General features: G+C 38.9%; 1 protein-coding gene across 1 annotated transcript in view; it reads left to right on the top strand.

The window, feature by feature from the left end:
- The window catches only part of ABCB5 (ATP binding cassette subfamily B member 5), a 142,719-nt gene that overhangs the window by 59,283 nt on the left and 58,120 nt on the right, over positions 1-25,316 (top strand). The window contains 2 exon segments of the mRNA XM_040472467.1: positions 13,995-14,156; positions 17,700-17,840. Of these exon segments, the coding sequence (XP_040328401.1) occupies positions 13,995-14,156; positions 17,700-17,840 (303 nt within the window).

Raw genomic sequence — 25,316 nt, 5'->3', positions numbered from 1 at the left:
AAATCGTATGTAAACTATGATTACAATTATATATAATAGGTGTGCATGTGCACAAAAATGAAGACAACATATATGAAAATACCAGCAGTTGTGTGGCAGAATTATGAGGGAATTTAAGTTTTTAAAAATGTATTTACTCTTATTATTTTTCACTGTTTAAAATTTTTTTTCAACGTTTATTTATTTTTGGGACAGAGAGAGACAGAGCATGAACGGGGGAGGGGCAGAGAGAGAGGGAGACACAGAATCGGAAACAGGCTCCAGGCTCTGAGCCATCAGCCGAGAGCCCGACGCGGGGCTCGAACCCACGGACCACGAGATCGTGACCTGGCTGAAGTCGGACGCTTAACCGACTGCGCCACCCAGGCGCCCCTATTTTTCACTTTTTAAAGGTGAGAGAATTATTGACATTGTAGAGACATATAGGTGTGAAACTGCTTTAAGTTTGGTTTGCTGGTCTTTTATGGGATGAAGGTAAATGGTAACAAAGGGGTGACAAGTAGCACAATAAACGGAATTAATTATATATGCATCAGTTTATTGGAAAGTGACTCATAGCAAAGAGGAGAGTTCAAAAAAGGCCAGGTAATGAAAGCTCCAGTGCCCTGAGAGTCCTCTGTACATTCCACACAGAGGGCGATTGTGGAATCAAACCTTTGGAGAGGTTCCTACCTAAGGAGGGTAGGGCACACAGCACATCTCATTTCTTCTCCTCTAAGAACTCTCAGACCTGCTGCATGATATGGCCTAACCCACAGCAGTTAACAGTTCCAGCTCAAAATATCTTCCAAACTACAAAACGAACAAAGAGGGAACAATAAAATATATCTCTTCTTATTGGTGAATGCTGTATCTACCCCCTCCATGCCCAGCCTTCACTTGTTCCTTCCCACCCCTCCTCTCCATTACCCCTATTGTCTTCCACTTATATTGAGTTCTAGAACCACTAAAACTAATCTATAGTGATTTTTAAAAAGAAATAAAATCAGTAGTTTCCTGGAGCAGAAGGTAGGTTTTGACTAAAATGAGCATAAGGGAACTATCACTCTTGTCCTCAGTTGGATTTTTTTTTAACATTTATTTATTTTTGAGACAGAGAGCACGAGAGAGGGAGGGACAGAGAGAGAGGGCACAGAGCTTCTGAAGCAGGCTCTGCGCACAGCAGTCAGCCCAATGCAGGGCTTAAACTCAGGAACCCTGAGATCATGACCTGAGCCAAAGTCGGACGCTCAACTGACTGAGCCCCCCAGGCTCCCCTCCTCACTTGGAATATTGCAACAGTTACTCCCTGCTTCAGCCCATGCCCAATCAATCTGTTTTTATCACATCCGTCAGGTGATGCCACTAAAATGTAAATCTGATCCTCCAGTGGCTTTTTAACTCACTCTTCACTCTAACTAAATACCAAATTCCTTACCAGGCACCTAGGTGGCTCAGTGGATTAAGCGTCCAACTCTTGATTTCAGCTCAGGTCAGGATCTCATGGTGAGATTGAGCCCTGCATGGATCTGCGTCAGGAGCCTGCTTGGGATTCTCTCTCTGCCCCTGCCCTGCATGCATGCAAGTGTGCTCGCACTCACTCTCTAAACAAACAAACAAATAAACTTAAAAAAAAAAATCTTTACAGTAAGTGACAAGGTTCTATGGAATCAGGCTCTAAGCTCCTGGAACCTCACACCCCATCATTCTCCTCCACATTTGCTGCTCCTTAAACATGCCATAGTACTTCTTATCAGCTCTCATACTGTGTATGTATTTGTTTATTTTATTGTCTCTGTTCCCCTACTGGAATGTAAACTCAGTAGTGGCAAAGGCTTTGATTGGTTAACTGCAGTGTCCCCAGCACTAGAATGAGGCCTGGTCCTTAGACAGCCAGTAAGCATTTGTTAAATGCATTTTGGATGAGTTTGATACAGAATAGTTCCAAGGTCTAAAGTTCTCTTTTCTGGAATTCTTAAGTTAGACTTACTGCAAACTAGTTTTGCTTCACTTATCTTATTCATGAGGAGGATCAAGTGTCAGTGGATAAAGATTTATGCCACAGACTATGTGGTACCACTCTGCTACTGGTTTGGACCCAGCATGCCAATGCAGCAGGTTTCTATTCTGTCCCAGTACAGAAGGCATGGCAGTAAAGACCTGTAGGCCCCTGTGGAAGCAGAGGAAGCCCACACTGACTTTGGGATAAAGCCTGTGAACACTCTGAGATGTTAAAAGTGGTATGCTAATCTAGGCATAATTATTATTAAGGGAGGTTCAGCTACACCACATCAATGGAGAACCTTTAAAAAGACCCTTTGCTAATTATGAGGGAAGGGTTTCCATCACAGTTTTATTCTTTAAAGAGATAGAGCTGCTTTGTTGCAGGCTTCATGGGCTTTTCTTTATCATTACTGCTCTTTCTCACTATGATGCATCCCGTTGATCTTCCTCAGAGGATCTTAACATACTTATATAACTTGAAGAATTGAACAATAAGAAAATTGGTATACCAATTAGGTTAATTATTACACATTTTGGTGCGTCTATGACAATTAAACATTTTACTTTTTATATATGAAATTAGGGATTTATTCAATTTTTTCTTCTTTCTTTTCCTTTCTCTTTTTCTTTCTTTTTTTTTTTTTTCTTTCTTTTCAAAACCATTTGTAGCAACATGATAATAGTTGAGAACAGAAAGGGAATTTCTGCAAGGGGATTTCCTTGGCTGGAATTTAGCCAGAAGAACAAAGGTAGCATAGAGACTATCTCATCCTAAAAGCATCATGGAACATTTTATAAGCCTGCCTAATCAAGCTCACATTTGTTAGGCTTGGTGTTAAATTATAGACCACTAATTTATTTTAGGGCAGTGCTTCTTCCCCTTTGATGGATCAGGGCCCCATCTAAGAATCTAAGAAAGGGAAAAATAAACCACTAACTTTTTCAGAAAAATCTACAAATGCTCTTGTACACAAAAATTTACCTAAAACATTGAGAGGTTCATGGATCCCTCTAAAGCCATTCATGAGTCATTATTGTAGGCATAATAAAGGAACAAATGGGTGATAATAGCTAATCCTTATACGAACCCAGTGAGATCAGAACACTTACTTTCCTATTACACAGATTTGCACACTGAAGCACAGACAGGCCGAATAACAGCTAGGCAACAGTGAAGCCAGGATGTGGACCCAGACACATTTCTTGAGCTCATTCACATAACCACCATGCTATATTCCCCAAGATTATGCATCTGCTAGGGATTTAAGCTAAATCTGAAACTGGATCATTCTTCAAAACTAGCCTCTTCTTAAGGATAGTATTACCATATGATCCAGCAATTCCACTTCTGGGTATATACCAAACAAAATTGCAAGAAGGAACTCAAACAGATATTTGTATACTAGAGTTCACAGCAGCATCATTCGCAATAGCCAAAAGTTAGAAACAACCCAAATGTTCTTTGACACATAAATAGATAAGCACATTATATATGTGTACAGTTCATAGTATTCAATATTAAAAAGGAAGGAAATTCTGACACGTGCTACATGGAAAACCTTAGAAGATATTATGCTAACTAAAATAAGACAGATGCAAAAGGACAAATATTATGTGATTACACTTATATGAGATACCTAGAATAGTCATCTTCATAGACAGAAAGTACATTGGATGTTACTGGGGCTAAGGAAAGGGGGAAATGGGAAGTTATGGTTCAGAGTGGTATAGAATTTCAGCACAATGTAAAAAAAAGTTCTGGAGTTAGATAGTAGTGATGGTTGCACAAAAATATGAATACTTAATGCCACTAAATTCTACACTTTAAAATGGTTGAAACTGGTTAAAAGTTTATGTTATGATTATTTTACCACTAAAAAAAAAAAAGAATAGCAATGTAAGTCTGAGTATAAAATAATAGTGACACAGAAGGAATTGGCCTCTCTGATCCAGGAGAACACTAACCTTAAAAATGACTAGAATGATAAATCTCATGTTATGTATATTTTACCAGAATTAAAAGAAAAAAAAAAAAACACCATCCTTTTTCTAAAACCATATTGCCTCGTTGGGAAAGAAACGCAAACCATACCCCACTGAAATTGAGGATCCCATGTAGGCTTGTAATAGAGTCACTTTTTTCCCTTAAGCCACTTATTTTTATCCTATTGTATTTGTAGCTAGTGGGTTCTTCTTTCACGAATGGATTTAAATCATTATTAGTTAGCAGGAAATTTCAGAGTCTTAAAAAAATACAAGAAAAGCCTCAAACATATGGTAAAATATTTTTCCATTATACAAGGGTGGTTTCTTTTTTTTTCAATATATGAAATTTACTGTCAAATTAGTTTCCATACAACACCCAGTGCTCATCCCAAAAGGTGCCCTCCTCAATACCCATCACCCACCCCCCATCAACCCTCAGTTTGTTCTCAGTTTTTAAGAGCCTCTTATGCTTTGGCTCTCTCCCACTCTAACCTCTTTTTTTTTTTTTTTCCTTCCCCTCCCCCATGGGTTTCTGTTAAGTTTCTCAGGATCCACATAAGAGTGAAAACATATGGTATCTGTCTTTCTCTATATGGCTTGTTTCACTTAGCATAACACTCTCCAGTTCCATCCATGTTGCTACAAAGGGCCATATTACATTCTTTCTCATTGCCACGTAGTACTCCATTGTGTATATTTCTTTATCCATTTCTTTATCCGTTCATCAGTTGATGGACATTTAGGCTCTTTCCATAATTTGGCTATTGTTGAGATTGCTGCTATAAACATTGGGGTACAAGTGCCCCTATGCATCAGTACTCCTGTATCCCTTGGGTAAATTCCTAGCAGTGCTATTGCTGGGTCATAGAGTAAGTCTATCTTTAATTTTTTGAGGAAACTCCACACTGTTTTCCAGAGTGGCTGCACCAATTTGCATTCCCACCAACAGTGCAAGAGGGTTCCCGTTTCTCCACATCCTCTCCAGCATCTATAGTCTCCTGATTTGTTCATTTTGGCCACTCTGACTGGCGTGAGGTGATATCTGAGTGTGGTTTTGATTTGTATTTCCCTGATGAGGAGCGACGTTGAGCATCTTTTCATGTGCCTGTGGGCCATCCGGATGTCTTCTTTAGAGAAGTGTCTATTCATGTTTTCTGCCCATTTCTTCACTGGATTATTTGTTTTTCAGGTGTGGAGTTTGGTGAGCTCTTTATAGATTTTGGATACTAGCCCTTTGTCCGATATGTCATTTGCAAATATCTTTTCCCATTCCGTTGGTTGCCTTTTCGTTTTGTTGGTTGTTTCCTTTGCTGTGCAGAAGCTTTTTATCTTCATAAGGTCCCAGTAATTCACTTTTGCTTTTAATTCCCTTGCCTTTGGGGATGTGTCGAGTAAGAGATTGCTACGGCTGAGGTCAGAGAGGTCTTTTCCTGCTTTCTCCTCTAAGGTTTTGATGGTTTCCTGTCTCACATTCAGGTCCTTTATCCATTTTGAGTTTATTTTTGTGAATGGTGTGAGAAAGTGGTCTAGTTTCAACCTTCTGCATGTTGCTGTCCAGTTCTCCCAGCACCATTTGTTAAAGAGACTGTCTTTTTTCCATTGGATGTTCTTTCCTGCTTTGTCAAAGATGAATTGGCCATACGTTTGTGGGTCTAGTTCTGGGGTTCCTATTCTATTCCATTGGTCTATGTGTCTGTTTTTGTGCCAATACCATGCTGTCTTGATGATGACAGCTTTGTAGTAGAGGCTAAAGTCTGGGATTGTGATGCCTCCTGCTTTGGTCTTCTTCTTCAAAATTACTTTGGCTATTCGGGGCCTTTTGTGGTTCCATATGAATTTTAGGATTGCTTGTTCTAGTTTCAAGAAGGATGCTGGTGCAATTTTGATTGGGATTGCATTGAATGTGTAGATAGCTTTGGGTAGTATTGACATTTTGACAATATTTATTCTTGCAATCCATGAGCACGCAATGTTACTCCATTTCTTTATATCTTCTTCAATTTCCTTCATGAGCTTTCTATAGTTTTCAGCATACAGATCTTTTACATCTTTGGTTAGATTTATTCCTAGGTATTTTATGCTTCTTGGTGCAATTGTGAATGGGATCAGTTTCTTTATTTGTCTTTCTGTTGCTTCATTATTAGTGTATAAGAATGCAACTGATTTCGGTACACTGATTTTGTATCCTGCAACTTTGCTAAATTCATGTATCAGTTCTAGCAGACTTTTGGTGGAGTCTATCAGATTTTCCATGTATAATATCATGTCATCTACAAAAAGTGAAAGCTTAACTTATCTTTGCCAATTTTGATGCCTTTGATTTCCTTTTGTGGTCTGATTGCTGATGCTAGAACTTCCAACAACACTATGTTAAACAACAGCGGTGAGAGTGGGCATCCCTGTCGTGTTCCTGATCTCAGGGAAAAAGCTCTCAGTTTTTCCCCATTGAGGATGATGTTAGCTGTGGGCTTTTCATAAATGGCTTTTATGATGTTTAAGTATATTCCTTCTATCCCGACTTTCTCGAGGGTTTTTATTAAGAAAGGGTGCTGAATTTTGTCAAAGGCCTTTTCTGCATCGATTGACAGGATCATATGGTTCTTATTTTTTCTTTTATTAATGTGATCTATCACGTTGAATGTTGAACGAGCCCTGCATCCCAGGAATGAATCCCACTTGATCATGGTGAATAATTCTTTTTATATGCCGTTGAATTCGATTTGCTAGTATCTTATTGAGAATTTTTGCATCCATATTCATCAGGGATATTAGCCTGTAGTTCCCTTTTTTACTGGGTCTCTGTCTGGGTTAGGAATCAAAGTAATACTGGCTTCATAGAATGAGTCTGGAAGTTTTCCTTCCCTTTCTATTTCTTGGAATAGCTTGAGAAGGATAGGTATTATCTCCGCTTTAAACGTCTGGTAGAACTCCCCTGGGAAGCCATCTGGTCCTGGACTCTTATTTGTTGGGAGATTTTTGATGACTGATTCAATTTCTTTGCTGGTTATGGGTCTGTACAAGCTTTCTATTTCCTCCTGATTGAGTTTTGGAAGTGTGTGGGTGTTTAGGAATTTTTCCATTTCTTCCAGGTTGTCCAGTTTGTTCGCATAATTTTTCATAGTATTCCCTGATAATTGTTTGTATCTCTGAGGGATTGGTTGTCATAATTCCATTTTCATTAATGGTTTTATCTATTTGGGTCATCTCCCTTTTCTTTTTGAGAAGCCTGGCTAGAGGTTTGTCAATTTTGTTTATTTTTTCAAAAAACCAACTCTTGGTTTCGTTGATCTGCTCTACAGTTTTTTTAGATTCTACATTGTTTATTTCTGCTCTGATCTTTATTATTTCTCTTCTTCTGCTGGGTTTAGGCTGCCTTTGCTGTTCTGCTTCTGTTTCCTTTAGGTATGCTGTTAGATTTTGTATTTGGGATTTTTCTTGTTTCTTGAGATAGGCCTGGATTGCAATGTATTTTCCTCTCCGGACTGCCTTTGCTGTATCCCAAAGTGTTTGGATTGTTGTATTTTCATTTTCGTTTGTTTCCATATATTTTTTAATTTCTTCTCTAATTGCCTGGTTGACCCACTCATTCGTTAGTAGGGTGTTCTTTAACCTCCATGCTTTTGGAGGTTTTCCAGACTTTTTCCTGTGGTTGATTTCAAGCTTCATAGTATTGTGGTCTGAAAGTATTCATGGTATGATTTCAATTCTTGTATACTTATGAAGGGCTCTTTTGTGGTCTATCTTGGAGAATGTTCCATGTGCACTCGAGAAGAAAGTATATTCTGTTGCTTTGGGATGCAGAGTTCTAAATATATCTGTCAAGTCCATCTGACCCAATGTATCATTTAGGGCCCTTGTTTCTTTATTGACCTTGTGTCTAGATGATCTATCCATTTCTATAAGTGGAGTGTTAAAGTCCCCGGCAATTACCACATTCTTATCAATAAGGTTGCTTATGTTTGTGAGTAATTGTTTTATATATTTGGGGGTTCCTGTATTCGGTGCATAGACATTTATAATTGTTAGCTCTTCCTGATGGATAGACCCTGTGATTATTATATAATGCCCTTCTTCATCTCTTGTTACAGCCTTTAATTTAAAGTCTAGTTTGTCTGATATAAGTATGGCTACTCCAGCTTTCTTTTGACTTCCAGTGACATGATAAATAGTTCTCCATCCCCTCACTCTCAATCTGAAGGTGTCCTCAGGTCTAAAATGAGTCTCCTGTAGACAGCAAATAGATGGGTCTTGTTTTTTTATCCATTCTGATACCCTATGTCTTTTGGTTGGCACACTTAGTCCATTTACATTCAGTGTTATTATAGAAAGATATGGGTTTAGAGTCATTGTGATGTCCGTAGGTTTTGTGCTTGTAGCGATGTCTCTGGTACTTTGTCTCACAGGATCCCCCTTAGGATCTCTTGTAGGGCTGGTTTAGTGGTGACAAATTCCTTCAGTTTTTGTTTGTTTGGGAAGACCTTTATCTCTCCCTCTATTCTAAATGACAAACTTGCTGGGTAAAGGATTCTCGGCTGCATATTTTTTCTGTTCATCACATTGAAGATCTCCTGTCATTTCTTTCTGGCCTGCCAAGTTTCGGTAGAGAGATCAGTCACGAGTCTTATAGGTCTCCCTTTATATGTTAGAGCACGTTAATCTCTAGCTGCTTTCAGAATTTTCTCTTTATCCTTGTATTTTGCCAGTTTCACTATGATATGTCGTGCAGAAGATCGATTCAAGTTACATCTGAAGGGAGTTTTCTGTGCCTCTTGGATTTCAATGTCTTTTTCCTTCCCCAGATCAGGGAAGTTCTCAGCTATTATTTCTTCAGGTACACCTTCAGCACCTTTCCCTCTCTCTTCCTCATCTGGAATACGAATTATGTGTATATTATTTCTCTTTAGTGCATCACTTAGTTCTCTAATTTTCCCCTGATACTCCTGGATTTTTTTATCTCTCTTTTTCTCAGCTTCTTCTTTTTCCATAATTTTATCTTCTAGTTCACCTATTCTCTCCTCTGCCTCTTCATTCCAAGCCGTGGTTGTCTCCATTTTATTTTGCAGCTCATTGATAGCATTTTTTAGCTCCTCCTGTCTGTTCCTTAGTCCCTTGATCTCTGTAGCAATAGATTCTCTGCTGTCCTTTATACTGTTTTCAAGCCCAGCGATTAATTTTATGACTATTATTCTAAATTCACTTTCTGTTATATTGTTTAAATTGTTTTTGATCGGTTCATTAGCTGTTGTTATTTCCTGGAGATTCTTTCGAGGGGAATTCTTCCGTTTGGTCATTTTGGATAGTCCCTGGAGTGGTGCGGGACTGCGGGGCACTCCCCCTGTGCTGTGGTGTATAACTGGAGTTGGTGGGCGGGGCCACAGTCAGACCTCATGTCTGCCCCCAGCCCACCGCTGGGGCCATAGTCAGACCAGTGTGTACCTTATCTTCCCCTCTCCTGGGGGCGGGATTCACTGTGGGGTGGCGTGGCCCGTCTGGGCTACTTGCACAGTGCCTGGCTTGTGGTGCTGGGGATCTGGCGTATTAGCTGGGGTGGATCGGCAAGGTGCACAGGGGCGGGAGGGGCAGGCTCAGCTCGCTTTTCCTTCGGTGATCCGCTTCGGGAGGGGCCCTGCGGCACCAGGAGGGAGTCAGACCCGCCCGAGGGATGGATCCGCAGAAGCACAGCGTTGGGTGTTTGCACGGAGCAAGCAAGTTCCCTGGCAGGAACTGGTTCCCTTTGGGATTTTGTCTGGGGGATGGGTGAGGGAGATGGCGCTGGTGAGCGCCTTTGTTCCCCGCCAAGCTGCGCTCTGTCATCCGGGGCTCACCAACTCTCCCTCCTGTTGTCCTCCAGCCCTCCCGTTCTCTGAGCAGAGCTGTTAGCTTATAACCTTCCAGATGTTAAGTCCCACTTGCTGTCAGAACACACTCCGTCCGGCCCCTCCGCTTTTGCAAGCCAGACTCGGGGGCTCTGCTTGGCTGGCGGGCCGCCCCTCCGCCCTGGCTCCCTCCCTCCAGTCCGTGGAGCGCGCACCGCCTCGCTGCCCTTCCTACCCTCTTGCATGGACCTCTCGTCTGCACTTGGCTCCGGAGACTCCGTTCTGCTAGTCTTCTGGCAGTTTTCTGGGTTATTTAGGCAGGTGTAGGTGGAATCTAAGTGATCAGCAGGACGAGGTGAGCTCAGAGTCTTCCTACGCCGCCATCTTCCCCTCAAGACAGGAGTGGTTTCTGTAAATTTAAATTATTCCTAAGCCTTGTCCTCCCCCAAAATAAGAAAACCTTCTATATATCGATTTTTCTAATTGCTAATTTTCTAATTGACAATGTGATTTATTTGATACATTCAAACACTAATCATTCTATAATAAGCTAATCAAATGTTTAGAGTTTAGACCATGAGCTTAGCAGAGAAAAGATGGTAGAGATGAGTAAGTGCAGGCCATTCCAGTCTGAGGGAACATCAATGCTCACTGAGGCACAGCTGCAGAAATGTCATCCCTTACTGTCTGTTTTCAGATGTCAGACAACAGCATGAACTTTTGCAAAATAAGTAAATTTGTTCCATAAGTAATGCCTAAGAAGTGAAGAAATATTAGTAGATAGGTCTGTAAAACTGCTTGCAAAGTGAGTCTCCCATGAAGAAAAGAAGGTCTAGAATAATATAACCTGCTTCAGGAAACCTTATATTCTGATTATGTCACGAGACTGCATACTATTCTCAAACCTTTTCTAATTGCAGTCTCCCCATTGTTTGATTTTACAAGTCCTTCTGTCCTACATTCTCCTTAGAGTATATGTGTTATATGTGCCCTTTTATATTTTTAAGTAAATTTCATACATATTAATTTGCTATGAGAAATATTTAATAGTATTGTGAAATCATTGAGCTATTTGGTAACATCTTATAGCTTCATCAGTAAGTTTTGAGATCTGTTTGCTTTTAAGAAATAACATTTGTCACCTCAAGGAAATGTAATTGAATAATTGAGAGAGATATGGGTCAGGAACCTGGGTGTCTTGAGTGTTTTCACCTTTGCACTGGTAGTCCTAATGAATGCCCACTCAACAACAGCATTCTTACATTCATTCCCCTTTAAGGTGCTGTAGGCAAGTCTCAGGTCTCCAAGATCCAGAATACAATTCAGACTTGAAGTTCAAATGAGAAAAGTGGGATTAGTATAGGCTGAATGTCTTACCTCTAAAACTTAGGCACATCAGACAAATGCAAATTGAGAGACATTTTACAGAGTATCTGACTGGTATTCCTCAAAAATACCAAGTTCGTACAAAATAAGGAATATCTGAAAAATTGTCACAACTAAGAGGAGCCTGAGGAGACATGATGCCTAAGTGGCAATGTATTTTGAAGGGGATCTGGGAGCAGAAAAAAGATAATAGGTAAATATTAAGGAAATATGAATAAGTATAGAATTTAGTTGATAAAATATTGGTACTGGTTCATTTGTTGTAAAAAATGCACCATAGAAATGTCAGGTATTGACACTGGGGGATACTGTGTGCAGGGTACATGAATACCGTAGTATCTTTGCAAATTTTCCCTAAATTGAAGCCATCCTAAAATAAAGTTGATTTTAAAAAACTAAACTAGGGTTGCCTGGATGGCTCCGTAGTTTAAGCGTCTGATTCTTGGTTTTGGCTCAGGTCATGATCTCATGGTTCACGAGTTTGAGCCCCACATTAGGCTCTGTGCTGATAGTGCAGAGCCTGCTGGGGATTCTCATATTCTCTCTCTCTCTCTCTCTGTCTCTCTCTCTCTCTGTCTCTCTCTCTCTCTCTCTCTGTCTCTCTCTCTCCCACTCTTTCTGCCCTTCCCCTACTCATATGCACATGTGTTGCCTCTGTCTCTCTCAAAATAAATAAACTGAAAAAAAATTTTATTAAAAAATAAAACAAAAAAATTTGCCTATTGTATTATACCATTCATAAGCAAGACTTAGAATTACCCCATAAAAATAATAGACTGAGGAAAACAAAAAACAAACAATAAAAACTCTCTTCCCAGTTATCATTCACCCATGTTTATATAGGACCACTTTCTTACACCATACACAAAAATATACTCAAAATTGATGAAAAACCTAAATGTGAGACAGGAAACCATCAGAATCCTAGAGGAGAACACAGGCAACAACCTCTTTAACCTCAGCTGCAGCAACTTCTTACTAGACACGTCTCTGGAGGCAAGGGAAACAAAAGCAAAAATGAACTATTGGGACTTCACCAAGATAAAAAGCTTCTGCACAGCAAAGGAAACAATCAACGAAACTAAAAGGCAACCAACAGAATGGGAAAAGATATTTGCAAATGACATATTGGTTAAAGGGCTAGTATTCAAAATCTATAAAGAACTTATCAAACTCAACATCAAAAAAATAAGTAATCCAGTTAAGAAATGGGCAGAAGACATGAACAGACATTTGTCTAAAGAAGATATACAAATGGCTAACAGACACATGAAAAAATGCTCAACATCACTCATCATCAGGGAAATGCAAATCAAAACCACAATGAGATATCACCTCACATCTGTCAGAATGGCTAAAATTAACAACACAAGAAATAACAGGTGTTGGCAAGGATGAAGAGAAAGGGGAGCTCTCTTACACTGTTGATGGGAATGCAAATTGGTGCAGCTATTCTGGAAAACAGTATGGAGATTTCCTCAAAAATGTTAAAAATAGGACTACCCCCACAATTGCACTACTAGGTGTTTACCCAAAGGATACAGAAATACTGATTTGAAGGGATGCATGAGCTCCACTGTTTATTGGAATGGGCTAAATGGGTGATGGGCATTAAGGAGGGCACTTGTTGTGATGAGTCCTGGGTGTTATATGTAAGTTTGGAATCACTAAATTCTACTCCAGAAACCAATACTACACTATGTGTTAACTAACGAATTTAAATAAAATCTTGGAAGGAAAAGAAGTCTATATTTGCACTATGAAAAATAAAGGGAGCACTACACATTTTAGTGTTTAGACTTGTCTTCTTCAGATTATATCAAATAAATATCACTTAGAGAAACTCACATATTCTAGTAATTGCCAATTAACAATATAATTATGTGTGCTTCATCACACTTTGCCAAAATTAAGAAAAATAAATCTTTCTACCTACAATAGTTAGTTGCTCCTCAATCTACTTTATCATTACATTTGCATAACATTCATTAAAATGCCTCAGTCCCATTCAGGATTCTTACAGAACTTCAAGAATGGCCACCTTGGGTGGTATAAATAAGCTGGTTCTTTTGTTTGAGATTCTTTTTCCTAACAGCTTTTTTTTGAGGTTTAATTGACTTACACTGCACATATAAAAGTATACACTTAGAAAAGTTTGGGCATAAATGTACACCTGTGAAACCACCACAATCAACATAGCCAACCAATCATTCCTCAAAACTTTTACATGCTTTTTGTAAATACTCCATCCCAACCCTCTTTCTTCTGCCTGGCTCTTGACCACCCCTGGTTTGTTTACTGCCAGTATAAATTAGTATGTATTTTCTAGAACTTTGTGTATATAGAATCATACAATATGTATTCTATACTCTCTGACTTCTTGTACTCAGCATACTTGTTTTCAGACCTGTCCTTATTGTGGAATGTATCAATAGTTCCTTTTTATTGGTAAATAGTATTCCATTGTATGGAATGTTTGAGCTTATTGGTATCGATGCCCATTTAAGTTATTAAGTTTGTTTGTAGTTTTGGGATATTACACATAAGGTTGCTCTGAACATTCATATGTAAGCCTTTCTGTGGACATGCACTTTTATTTCCCTTGAATAAATATCTGGGATTTAAATGGATGGATCTTATGATAGGAGTATGTTTACATTTTAAATTACCAAATTATTTTTATTGGTCTTCCTAATCCATTTAAGTCCAAATTTCTAGATTCAAGGATTCCTTAATATTTAAAATAACAAGCTTTTTTGAATATTTCAAAGTTTGTTATTTCTATTAATTTCATATTTGTTTTCTATACTTACTGTTTTGTAGGCAAGCAAAGGTCGAACTACAATTGTCATAGCACACCAACTTTCCACTATTCGAAGTGCAGATCTGATTGTGACCATAAAAGATGGGATGGTGGCAGAAAAAGGAATACATGCTGAATTAATGGCAAAACAAGGTCTATATTATTCACTTGTAATGTCACAGGTAATGTTTATGTAACATAATGCTATGTTAGCAGGGTTGTTTTTTTTTTTTAACCTTTCAGAGATCATACCACAGAGGTCCTGAATCATAATCTTAGATTTCACAAAGCAACCAAGGCTTATTTATAATTCCTCTGTGAATAAATGCAATGTGACTAATATCCCCAGCATTGTGCTAGATAATATGATGAAAATTAAAGAATGGTTACCTAGCACCTAATATTTGCCAGGCACACTGAAAACAGGCTCCCAAAGAAGACATCCAGATGACCAACATGAAAAAATGCTCAACATCACTCATCATCAGGGAAATTCAAATCAAAACTACAGTGAGATATCACCTCACAGATATCACCTCACACCTCACACCTATCAAAATGGTGAAAATCAAAAACACAAGAAATGGATGCCTGTATGGCTCACTTGGTTAAGCATCCAACTCCGGATTTTGGCTCAGGTCATGGTCTCATGGTACATGGGGTCAAGCCCCACATCGGGCTCTACACTGAGAGCCCTCTCTCTCTCTGCCCCACACCTGCACACGCACTCTCTTTCTCTCTTTCTTTCTCTCAAAATAAATAAACTTAAAAAAAAGAAAAGAAAAAAGAAACAAGTGTTAGTGAGGGTGTGAAGAAAAACCCTCATGCACTATTGGTGGGAATGTAAACTGATAAAGCCACTGTGGAAAACAGAATAGAGGGTCCTCAAAAAGTGGAAAGTAAAACTGTCCTATTATCCAGTAGTTGCACTACTTGGTATTCACCCAAAAAATACAAAAACACTAATTCAAAGGGATACATGCACCCCTGTATTTATTGCAACTTTATTTACAATAGCCAAATTATAGAAACAGCCCAAGTGTCCTTTGATTGATAAATGGATAAAGAAGATGTGGTGTATATATACAGTGGAATATTATTCAGCCATAAAAAATTATGAAATCTTACCATTTGAAATGACATGGACAGAGCTAGAGAGTATAATGCTCAGTGAAAATAGGTCAGTACATAGGTCAAAATGTATGGAATTGTTGAATCACTATATTGTATGTGTGGAACTAATATAACACTGTATGTTAACTGTACTGGAATTACAATGGAAAACTTAATTAAAAATATTATTTCACAAATTATGAAGTTTAGAAAGTTATGAGCCTCCACGTCCTCCTCACACTTAAAACTTCACATTCTGAACCCTAGCTTTCTCCACAATGCTAGAATGAATTATTTTTAAATACCTTCTATAAAGCAGTCATAGTAAAAAAAAAAGTTTGAAAATGTAATCTTATATAGATTCAAAACCTTCCAGTTTCAATTTTATTTCATATTAGGCCATATTTTTCTTTAAAAATAAAATTAGCCATTATATGACAGTTGAATCTGTATGATTTTCATTCCAGAGTACACTTAACAATTTATGAAATTATTAAGTTCCATACTTTCAAACTAATAAGGATACCAATAAAAGGAAATAGATATGTTAAATTAACCCTATTTTGATGTTTTTTAAAGCTACTACACTCATATCTTTCTTTGAAGTAACGTGCCTTTATTTTTCATTATAACTAAACTAAAACTCCATTATTAGGTCTTATGTTAAAGAGTTTCACAATGTAAGGAAAACAAAAATGGAATGTTTGTGGTATAAATGTATAAGTATTTAAAACACCTTATTCAAAATGGATTGGTAGTCTCTGATTACCAAAAATAAGGTTCATTCTGATAAAACAATACCATTTTTAATACTCAGTGAACAACTACAATATTCTGGGTACTGCATAGCAAACATAACATCTGTGGTATCTACATAAACAGTGACGCATTTCTGAAACTCTGGAAGTGTTTATTTGCCACTATACCTGTAATGGCCAAATGAATCAGTTTGTTAGAATTCATGATGCTCATAAGTGTAAAGTTACTGTTGTTAAGAGAATCAATCACAAGAAGCAGCATAGCAGTGGTTAGGGTTATGAGCTCTGGAGACACTGTAATTTGAAATTCTGACTATGCCACTTAATAGTTTTAGGCCCTTAGGCAAGTTATTTAAATTCCCTGTGCCTCAGTTTTCTAATCTTTAACATGGAGAAAATAAAAGTAACTTAGTTATGAATTTCTGTAAGTCTTAAATGAGTCATTCATATAAAGTATTTAGAGTTACTGTTGGCATACTAAATTTTATTATATTACTGTTGTTAGTATTATCCAATCAAACTTTTTAGAAAAGTTCAAACCAGGAAGAGTAATGCTGTAATTATTTACCTTAAACATATATGTTTACTTACAGACATATTCCTTTAGTGATTTTTTCACATGAAAATGAAATAAAAACTGGTAGATAGATACATACCAAAACTTCCTATCATAAGTATCTTGTCTAGCAGGCTTCTCAGGAAAAGAAATTGTCTTTGACCTGTTAAACACCTTCTTAGAAAAACTTATTATGAGAAGAGGTCAAAATTTCATTTTAAGCCTGCCACAAAATAAATAGCTCCTGAAAAAAGCCAAGTAAATGATTTCTTTCTTGGTAGAGAAATTTATAGAAAAAAAAAAAAAAGAAAGTGATAGCATAAAAGAATGTCTGATTAAAGATGTTAAGATACTATAAAGCTGGTTAAAGCTTACCATACTTTGAAATGACTGATTAACAGTTGTTAAGCTTGTCAAAGAAGCACAGTGTCTGGAAAGCCTTCCATATGCATATGCTCTTTTGCACCTAAATCCACCTAAGACTGTCTGTCTCTGCTCCAACCTGGTCTGGGACACCATCATCCAAACTGGGCTCCTCATTTCTGTCTTGTCTCCCTCTTCATCTCTTCATGGGGAAGTCACAAATTTACTCACACCATATTCAGTTGAGCAGAGAATGTGTAGTTTTTCTTTATTTCACTAAATCTGATCTCATTTCTCTGAGTAGCCAAAAAACCCAAAAAGTAGACTTAGAGCAGTCTGGTTTAGAACTTCCTCCTTGCCCTATCATTTAAACAGTGTCTTTAAAGTTAACTTGATGTCTCTGCGATTTCTTATTCTCTAGGAGCTGGCCCATTGAGTTGCTTTCCAATCAGTTTGGAAGGGGCAGCAGTTGCAGGCCTAGCAAGTGTTATTGTCTCCTGACATCTCTCTCAAGCCTAGAGCCAGCATCACATTTAAGTGCCTAGCTATATGTTATAAATTTATAAGTTTCATGAAAGGCTAGGAATAAGGAATCAGAAAGAGTATCTTTGAAGTCTTCTCCCTCACAAAGTTCTTTTTACTAAAATCTGTCCCTTCTAATGGAATAGTTGTTTTCAACTAAGGCATTGTTCTCTCCAGTTAATTATACAGGTCTTTGGAAAAGAAAGCACAAGAAGCTATTGTCATCCACTAACATTTTAGTATAAGTTGGACTTACTAGTCCTCTATCACGCCTGAAAACTTCAGCAAGAACTGCACAAGAATGTATCACTTTCAGTATCAGTTGCAATACAGTTTTAGAGGGATGCTTAATAAAATTCTTTTGAATTTTGAAGGCATTATTCTAATGGTGACATGTATATTCTTCATTTAAGGATATTAAAAAAGCTGATGAACAGATGGGACCAATGGCATATTCTACTGAAAAAAATACCAACTCGGTTTCTCTGTGCTCTATGAGTAACATCAAGTCAGACTTTACTGGCAAGTCTGAGGAATCCATCCAATATAAAGAGGTAATGGTTTAACAAATATCAACAAGTTTTACCCACATGTTCTCCAATTAATTTTCATTTAATTCTTATAATATTTAGAATATATGATAAAATATTACTTTAGCACTAAGTGTATAAAGCAAATCTTTCCCAAACTTCACTGTAGTATTACAGTAATGCTCTAAGAAAGAGGTCCTCAAATAAGACTGCATTTATGTCACAGGTCATTTTGGAGGCAAGAAATCTCTTAAGAATGGGCTTTGCTCTTCTTTTTCTAGTTCCTTTAGACATAGCAGTATTTGGCTAGTGAAAATTAAGAGAATTCTAAAGATTACAGAGGTAGCAGACAAAAGTAGCAACCACTAGTGAGGTTGAAATAGAGACCCAAAGAAGAGCCCTGATTCTTGCCCAGCCAAGGTTGAGATTCATGCCTCACTTCAAAGGGCACAGCTTTTGTTCACTGGATGGCAGAGAAGTTGATAAGATACCTCACTGGTGGGGTTTGCTGGAAATCTGTCCTGTGGCATGCCAGAATCCCTAGGTGCCAGAAGAAGCTACAGGGCACTGTTGGAACCAGGAACTGGGCAGGTTGCCCTATGCAAGAGTCAAGTACAGCCCCATGTGTAGTTAGGTTCATGCGTTAGTGACCTGGCTGAATCACAGGCCAGTGCTACCTGGGTCCCATGGTTAGGCCTCTCCTGGCCAAGCCAAGAGCTGGACAAAGCACTTGGTGGCCAAACACAAGAGAAAACTGCACTCAATTAACTCTGAAAAAAACTGTGCCAGCAGAGTAGCAGAGAGAAAAACTCCTCCTGCAGGAGCCTTCCCAGTAAGCCACCAGAAAGAAAAAATCCCCCCTGTAGTGTTTTTCCAGTACCCTCAACTGACACAGCTTGACATCTTACTATCTGATAAAGGAAAAATATTTATCAGGTAAAAGGGTGCATTTGGACCCAAAAGGTAATAAATCAGTAGCTAGGACAGAGGTGGTATTATTTTAAATAGGGGGAACAGCTAATATAAGGGCCTGGAGTTGGGGGTCACAGTGACTAAGGAGAAAGATGGGCAAAGAGTTGTGTGAGATACTCAGGGGCTGGATCAGGCAGCACCTTGTAGACCATAGTAAGATTTTGATCTTGTCTTTTAGATTCTTTTCTTACTCTGTCAGAAAGCCATCAGAGGTTTTTAACCAGTGGTCCATGACCCACAAGGAAAGTCTGGACAGAATTCAGAGACAATTAACCTGAATTAGAAAAAATATCATAACTTTTTTTCCCACCTATCCTTGATGAAAAATTAATTTAATTATGAATATGAACAACAAACTACAGTATTATGACCAGGGCCTATAACATCACCAATGAAAATCACAGAAATTTTGATATCTCATTACAGTTGTTCTAGACATGTTAGAATATCTTTACACTCATCACTATTATATCTTGTTATTTAATATGCTAATAATGAAACACAACCATAACTGTATCACAACTTTAAAATTTTTGTTAAATATTTTGAATACTATTTTTCAATTTATTTGTTTTCTTTGAGACCCATGGGTTATTTAGCACATTGTTATAAATCCTTCTGGTAAGGAGTCCTCAGATTTCATCAGTCTTCCAGAGAAGTCCCTGACACAAAGCAGGTTAAGAACTGTTGCATGAGAGGGTCTTATTCAGAAAAGTGCATGAACCAATCTGTTTGATTTGGCTGCTGTGTGGAGAATGGTGTTTGGGAACCAAGGCAGGGAAGAGATGACAGTGGTTAAGCAATGGACCTGATGGACCTGATTAAAGCTGTCCAATTAGAAATAAATTATAGATGGGGAAGCAACTAGGACAGGATATTGAGAAGCAGGACCCAGCAAAATTTAAATTCAGGTAGAAAAGCAGTCGCCAACAAAGGAATCTAGAGAATGGCTAGAAAATAAAAAGAAAGCCAGGAGAGTATGGTATCATAGAAGCCAACAAAGGAAAGTGTCACAAAAGAGGAAGAGATCATTTGTGTCAAATGCTATGAAAACCAGATGAAATTAGAGATTTCTGCTTTCAGCCAAGATAGGTTAACAGGAACCGGGTTTACCTTTCTGCTTGAAACACCTAAGAAACAGAACAAAATATGTGGAACAATTTTCCAACATTGGACATCGTGATCCCTGAGGAAAAAGAAACAAATGAAATAAATCGTATCACTGATCCACGTTACTGTCTGGATAGTTTCCAAGCCTCAGAGCTAGAAGGGGAAACCCATGCAGAGCCCAGGAAGCCAAACTAGGCAGCATCCTTAGAACAAAGAACTAAAAGAAGAGAGTTTCTCAGAGTTCCAGAGATCTTCATAGGTTCTCCACTGAGTCTTCATCTGGGTACTGATCAGCACATTAAGAAAACTGCCAACAGCAGAGGAAAGATGTGCCGGAAAGGAGGAAAGAGAACAGTCCTTTCACAAAGGCTTACAAAGGGTCAGGAGTAGTTCTTATTCTTTTAAGTTTTTATTTTAATTCCAGCTAGTTAACATACAGTGTTATATTAGTTTCAGATGGACAGTATAGTAATTCTACACTTCTGTACATCACCCAGTGCTCATCATGATAAGTGCACTACTGAATCCCCATCACTTGTTTAACCAACCCCCGCCTCTGGTACCACCAGTTTAAAAGTAGTTATTAGGGCACCAGGGTGGCTTCGTCGGTTAAGTGTCCAACTCTTGATTTCTGCTCAGGTCATGATCTCACAGTTTGTGAGTTTGAGCACTGACTGTGCACAGCCTGCTAGGGATTCTCTCTTGCTCTCTCTCTGCCCCTCTCCCACTCTCTCTCTCTCAAAATAAATAAATAAACTTAAAAAAAAAAGTAGTTCTTATTAAACCAGCTCAAGTGAGCAGTCTCTAAATTCATGGGTCATTGAGTTGGATATTAAGGAATGTATTTCCTCAGAGTTTGGGGGAAAAGGGGGAATAGTCCCATACTAAACACAGCTATGAGCCCAACTAACAAAGCTTAAAAGCAAACCTCAAAGGGATCAAACTATTTCCAAGTAATTTAAATGTGTTCCAGTACAAAGCTCCATAATAAATATTTAAGAATTCAAAAATACCAGGGCACCTGGCTGGCTCAGTCAGTAGAGCATGCAACTCTTGCTCTCGGCGTTGTAAGTTCAAGCCTCATGTTGGGTGCAGAGATTACTGAAAAAATAAAGTATTAAAAAAATGATAATTCAAACATACCCAAGAAGTAAAATTTATAGTATTTGTCATCCAATCAAAAATTACCAGGCAAGTAAAGAAGCAAGAAAATAGTTCCCAAAATGAAGTAACTCAATCAATAGAAATAAAGCCAGAAATGACACACTTGGTAGAATGAATAGGAACATTAAACAGTTACTGTATTTCATATGTTCCCAAAGGAAGAGTAAAAAACATTTGAACAATGAAAATTTTTTCCAAATTTGGTGAGAACTAAAAACTACAGATCCAAAAAGCTTATTAAATTCCAAATACAAGAAATATAGGGTACACTATGCCAAGGCACATCATAACCAAATTGCTTAAAACCTGCAATAAGGAGAAAACTTTTAAGGCAGCCAGAGAATATCAGCATAACATGTGGAAGGGGAAAAAATAAGAAAATCACAGACTTCTCATTAGACACAATGCAAGCCAGAAGACAATAGAGTAGTATCTTGAAAGTACTAAAAAGAAAAAAATCAAAATGCTACACAGAAAAATATTTTTCAAAAATAAGACAATGTACAGAATTTTTCAGGAAAAAAAGGCTAAAGTAATTTATCACCACCAGACCTACAGTACTAGAAATGTTAAAAGAAGGACTTCAAGCAGAAAGAAAGTGATACCACATGGAAATCTGAATCTACACAAAGGAATAAAAAATATTCAAAATAGTAATAAATGGACTAATATAATAATAGTTAGTAATGATTAATAATTTTTTTAAGTAGTCTCCATGCCCAACATGAGACTTGAATTCATGACCCTGAGTTCAAGAGTCACATGCTTGGGGCACCTGGGCGGCTCAGTCGGTTAAGCGTCCAACTCTTGATTTCGGCTCAGGTCATAATCTCATGTGGTTTGTGGGACAGAGCCCTGCGTTGGCTCTGTGCAGACAGTGCAGACCTGCTTGGGATCCTCTCTCTCCCTCTCTCTCTGTCCCTCCCTCACTTGCATGCATGCACACGCACGCTGTCTCTCAAAATAAATAAACGTAAAAAAAGGTCACATCTTTTACTGAATGAGCCAGCCAGGCACCCCAATAATACTTTTGTAAGTGTATTTCAAAAATAATTTACTTTTTTAAGAAAAAAATAACATTGCAGTATAGGGTTTATTACAGAAGTATAAGTAAAAATTTGTAAAAACAGTATCCAAAAGACTAGGAGGGAGAAATGGAAATATTCTATTTTAAGGCTCCTAAGTGGTATGGAATATTACTTGAAGATAGGCTGTGATGTTAATAGTTGTCAAAGTATATTTCAAAGCAATAAAATATTACCAGGGATAAAGAGGGGTTTTTTTCATAATTATATTAAAGGATCAATATATAAAAGAACCAAAAAGAGAATAAAAATTTATAGTTTTACCAGAGATTTCAATACTTCTCCTAAATATTGACGAAACAAGTAGACTAAAATTCAGCAGGGGTATAGATGACTTTAACAGCATTCTCAACCACCTTCAACTAATAGACATTTATGGAAGACTCCACCTATCAACAGAAGAATACACATTCTTCTCAAATGCGTCTGAAACATTTATCAAGACAGACCGTATTCTAAGCCATAACACAGGTCTCAATATGTTTTTAAAAATTCAAGTAATGCAATATATATTACTTCACCAAAGTGGAATTATATCAGAAATCAAGAGCAGAGGGACACCTGGCTGGCTCAGTTGGTAGAGCATGCGACTCTTGATCTTGGAATTGTAGGTTCAGGCTTCACGTTGGATGTAGAGATTACTTAAAAGTAAAATCTGAAGAGAAGAGAAGAGAGAAGAGGAGAGAAGAGAAGTGAAGGGATCAAGCACAGAAGTGGACTGGAAATCTTGAAATATTTGGAAGCTAAGCAACTCACTTCTAAATAATGCATGGATCGGATAGGAGGAAGATGGCGGCGTAGGACGACGCTGGGCTCACCGCGCGTCCTGCTGATCACTTAGATTCCACCTACACCTGCCTAAATAACCCAGAAAACCGCCAGAGGATTAGCAGAACGGAGTCGCCGGAGCCAAGCGCAGACGAGAGGCCACGGAAGAGGGTAGGAAGGGCGGCGAGGTGGTGCGTGCTCCACGGACTGGCGGGAGGGAGCCGGGGCTGAGGGGCGGCTCACCGGCCAAGCAGAGCCCCGAGTCTGGCTTGCAAAAAGCGGAGGGGCCTGACGGACTGTGTTCCGACAGCAAGCGCGACTTAGCGGCTGGGAGGTCATAAGTTAACAGCTCTGCTCAGAAAGCGGGAAGGCTGGAGGACAAAGGGAAGGAGAGCTGCTGAGCCCCCTGACGACAGAGCTCAGTTTGGTGAGGAACAAAGGCGCTCGCCAGCGCCATCTGCCCCGCCCATCCCCCAGCCAAAATCCCAAAGAGAACCAGTTCCTGCCAGGGAACTTGCCCGCTCCGCGCAAACACCCAACTCTGCGCTTCTGCAGAGCCAAACCTCCGGCAGCGGATCTGACTCCCTCCTGCTGCCACAGGGCCCCTCCTGAAGTGGATCACCTAAGGAGAAGCAAGCTAAGCCTGCCCCTCCTGCCCCTGTGCACCTTGCCTACCCACCCCAGCTAAGACGCCAGATCCCCAACATCACAAGCCTGGCAGTGTGCAAGTAGCCCAGACAGGCCACCCCACCCCACAGTGAATCCTGCCCCTAGGAGAGGGGAAGAGAAGGCACACACCAGTCTGACTGTGGACACAGCGGTGGGCTGGGGGCAGACATCAGGTCTGACTGCGGCTCCGCCCACCAACTCCAGTTATACACCACAGCACAGGGGAGGTGCCCTGCAGGTCCTCACCACGCCAGGGACTATCCAAAATGACCAAGCGGAAGAATTCCCCTCAGAAGAATCTCCAGGAAATAACAACAGCTAATGAGCTGATCAAAAAGGATTTAAATAATATAACAGAAAGTGAATTTAGAATAATAGTCATAAAATTAATCGCTGGGCTTGAAAACAGTATAGCTGACAGCAGAGAATCTCTTGCTACAGAGATCAAGGGACTAAGGAACAGTCACGAGGAGCTGAAAAACGCTTTAAACGAAATGCATAACAAAATGGAAACCACCGCGGCTCGGATTGAAGAGGCAGAGGAGAGAATAGGTGAACTAGAAGATAAAGTTATGGAAAAAGAGGAAGCTGAGAAAAAGAGAGATAAAAAAATCCAGGAGAATCAGGGGAAAATTAGAGAATTAAGTGATACACTAAAAAGAAATAATATACGCATAATTGATATCGCAGAGGAGGAAGAGAGAGGGAAAGGTGCTGAAGGGGTACTTGAAGAAATAATAGCTGAGAACTTCCTTGAACTGAGGGAGGAAAAAGGCATTGAAATCCAAGAGGCACAGAGAACTCCCTTCAGACGTCACTTGAATCGATCTTCTGCACGACATATCATAGTGAAACTGGCAAAATACAAGGATAAAGAGAAAATTCTGAAAGCAGCAAGGGGTAAACGTGCCCTCACATATAAAGGGAGACCTATAAGACTCGTGACTGATCTCTCTTTTGAAACTTGGCAGGCCAGAAAGAATTGGCACGAGATTTTCAGTGTGCTAGACAGAAAAAATATGCAGCCGACAATCCTTTATCCAGCAAGTCTGTCATTTAGAATAGAAGGAGAGATAAAGGTCTTCCCAAACAAACAAAAACTGAAGGAATTTGTCACCACTAAACCAGCCCTACAGGAGATCCTAAGGGGGACCCTGTGAGACAAATTACCAGAGACATCACTACAAGCATAAAACATACAGACATCACAATGACTCTAAACCCATATCTTTCTATAATAACACTGAATGTAAATGGATTAAATGCGCCAACCAAAAGACATAGGGTATCAGAATGGATAAAAAAACAAGACCCATCTATTTGCTGTCTACAAGAGACTCATTTTAGACCTGAGGACACCTTTAGATTGAGAGTGAGGGGATGGAGAACTATTTATCATGCTACTGGAAGCAAAAAGAAAGCTGGAGTAGCCATACTTACATCAGACAAACTAGACTTTAAATTAAAGGCTGTCACAAGAGATGAAGAAGGACATTATATAATAGTGACAGGGTCTATCCATCAGGAAGACCTAACAATTATAAATGTCTATGCGCCGAATACCGGAGCGCCCAAATATATAAAACAATTACTCATAAACATAAGCAACCTTATTGATAAGAATGTGGTAATTGCAGGGGACTTTAACACCCCACTTACAGAAATGGATAGATCATCTAGACACACGGTCAATAAAGAAACAAGGGCCCTGAATGAGACATTGGATCAGATG

This window comes from Herpailurus yagouaroundi, unplaced genomic scaffold, assembly GCF_014898765.1.
Source record: "Herpailurus yagouaroundi ecotype Mexico unplaced genomic scaffold, PumYag 100, whole genome shotgun sequence".
In the NCBI taxonomy this organism is placed as follows: Eukaryota; Metazoa; Chordata; class Mammalia; order Carnivora; family Felidae; genus Herpailurus; species Herpailurus yagouaroundi.
Note: the sequence above shows the minus strand (reverse complement) of the source record. Positions and strands in the feature narration are given on the sequence as shown.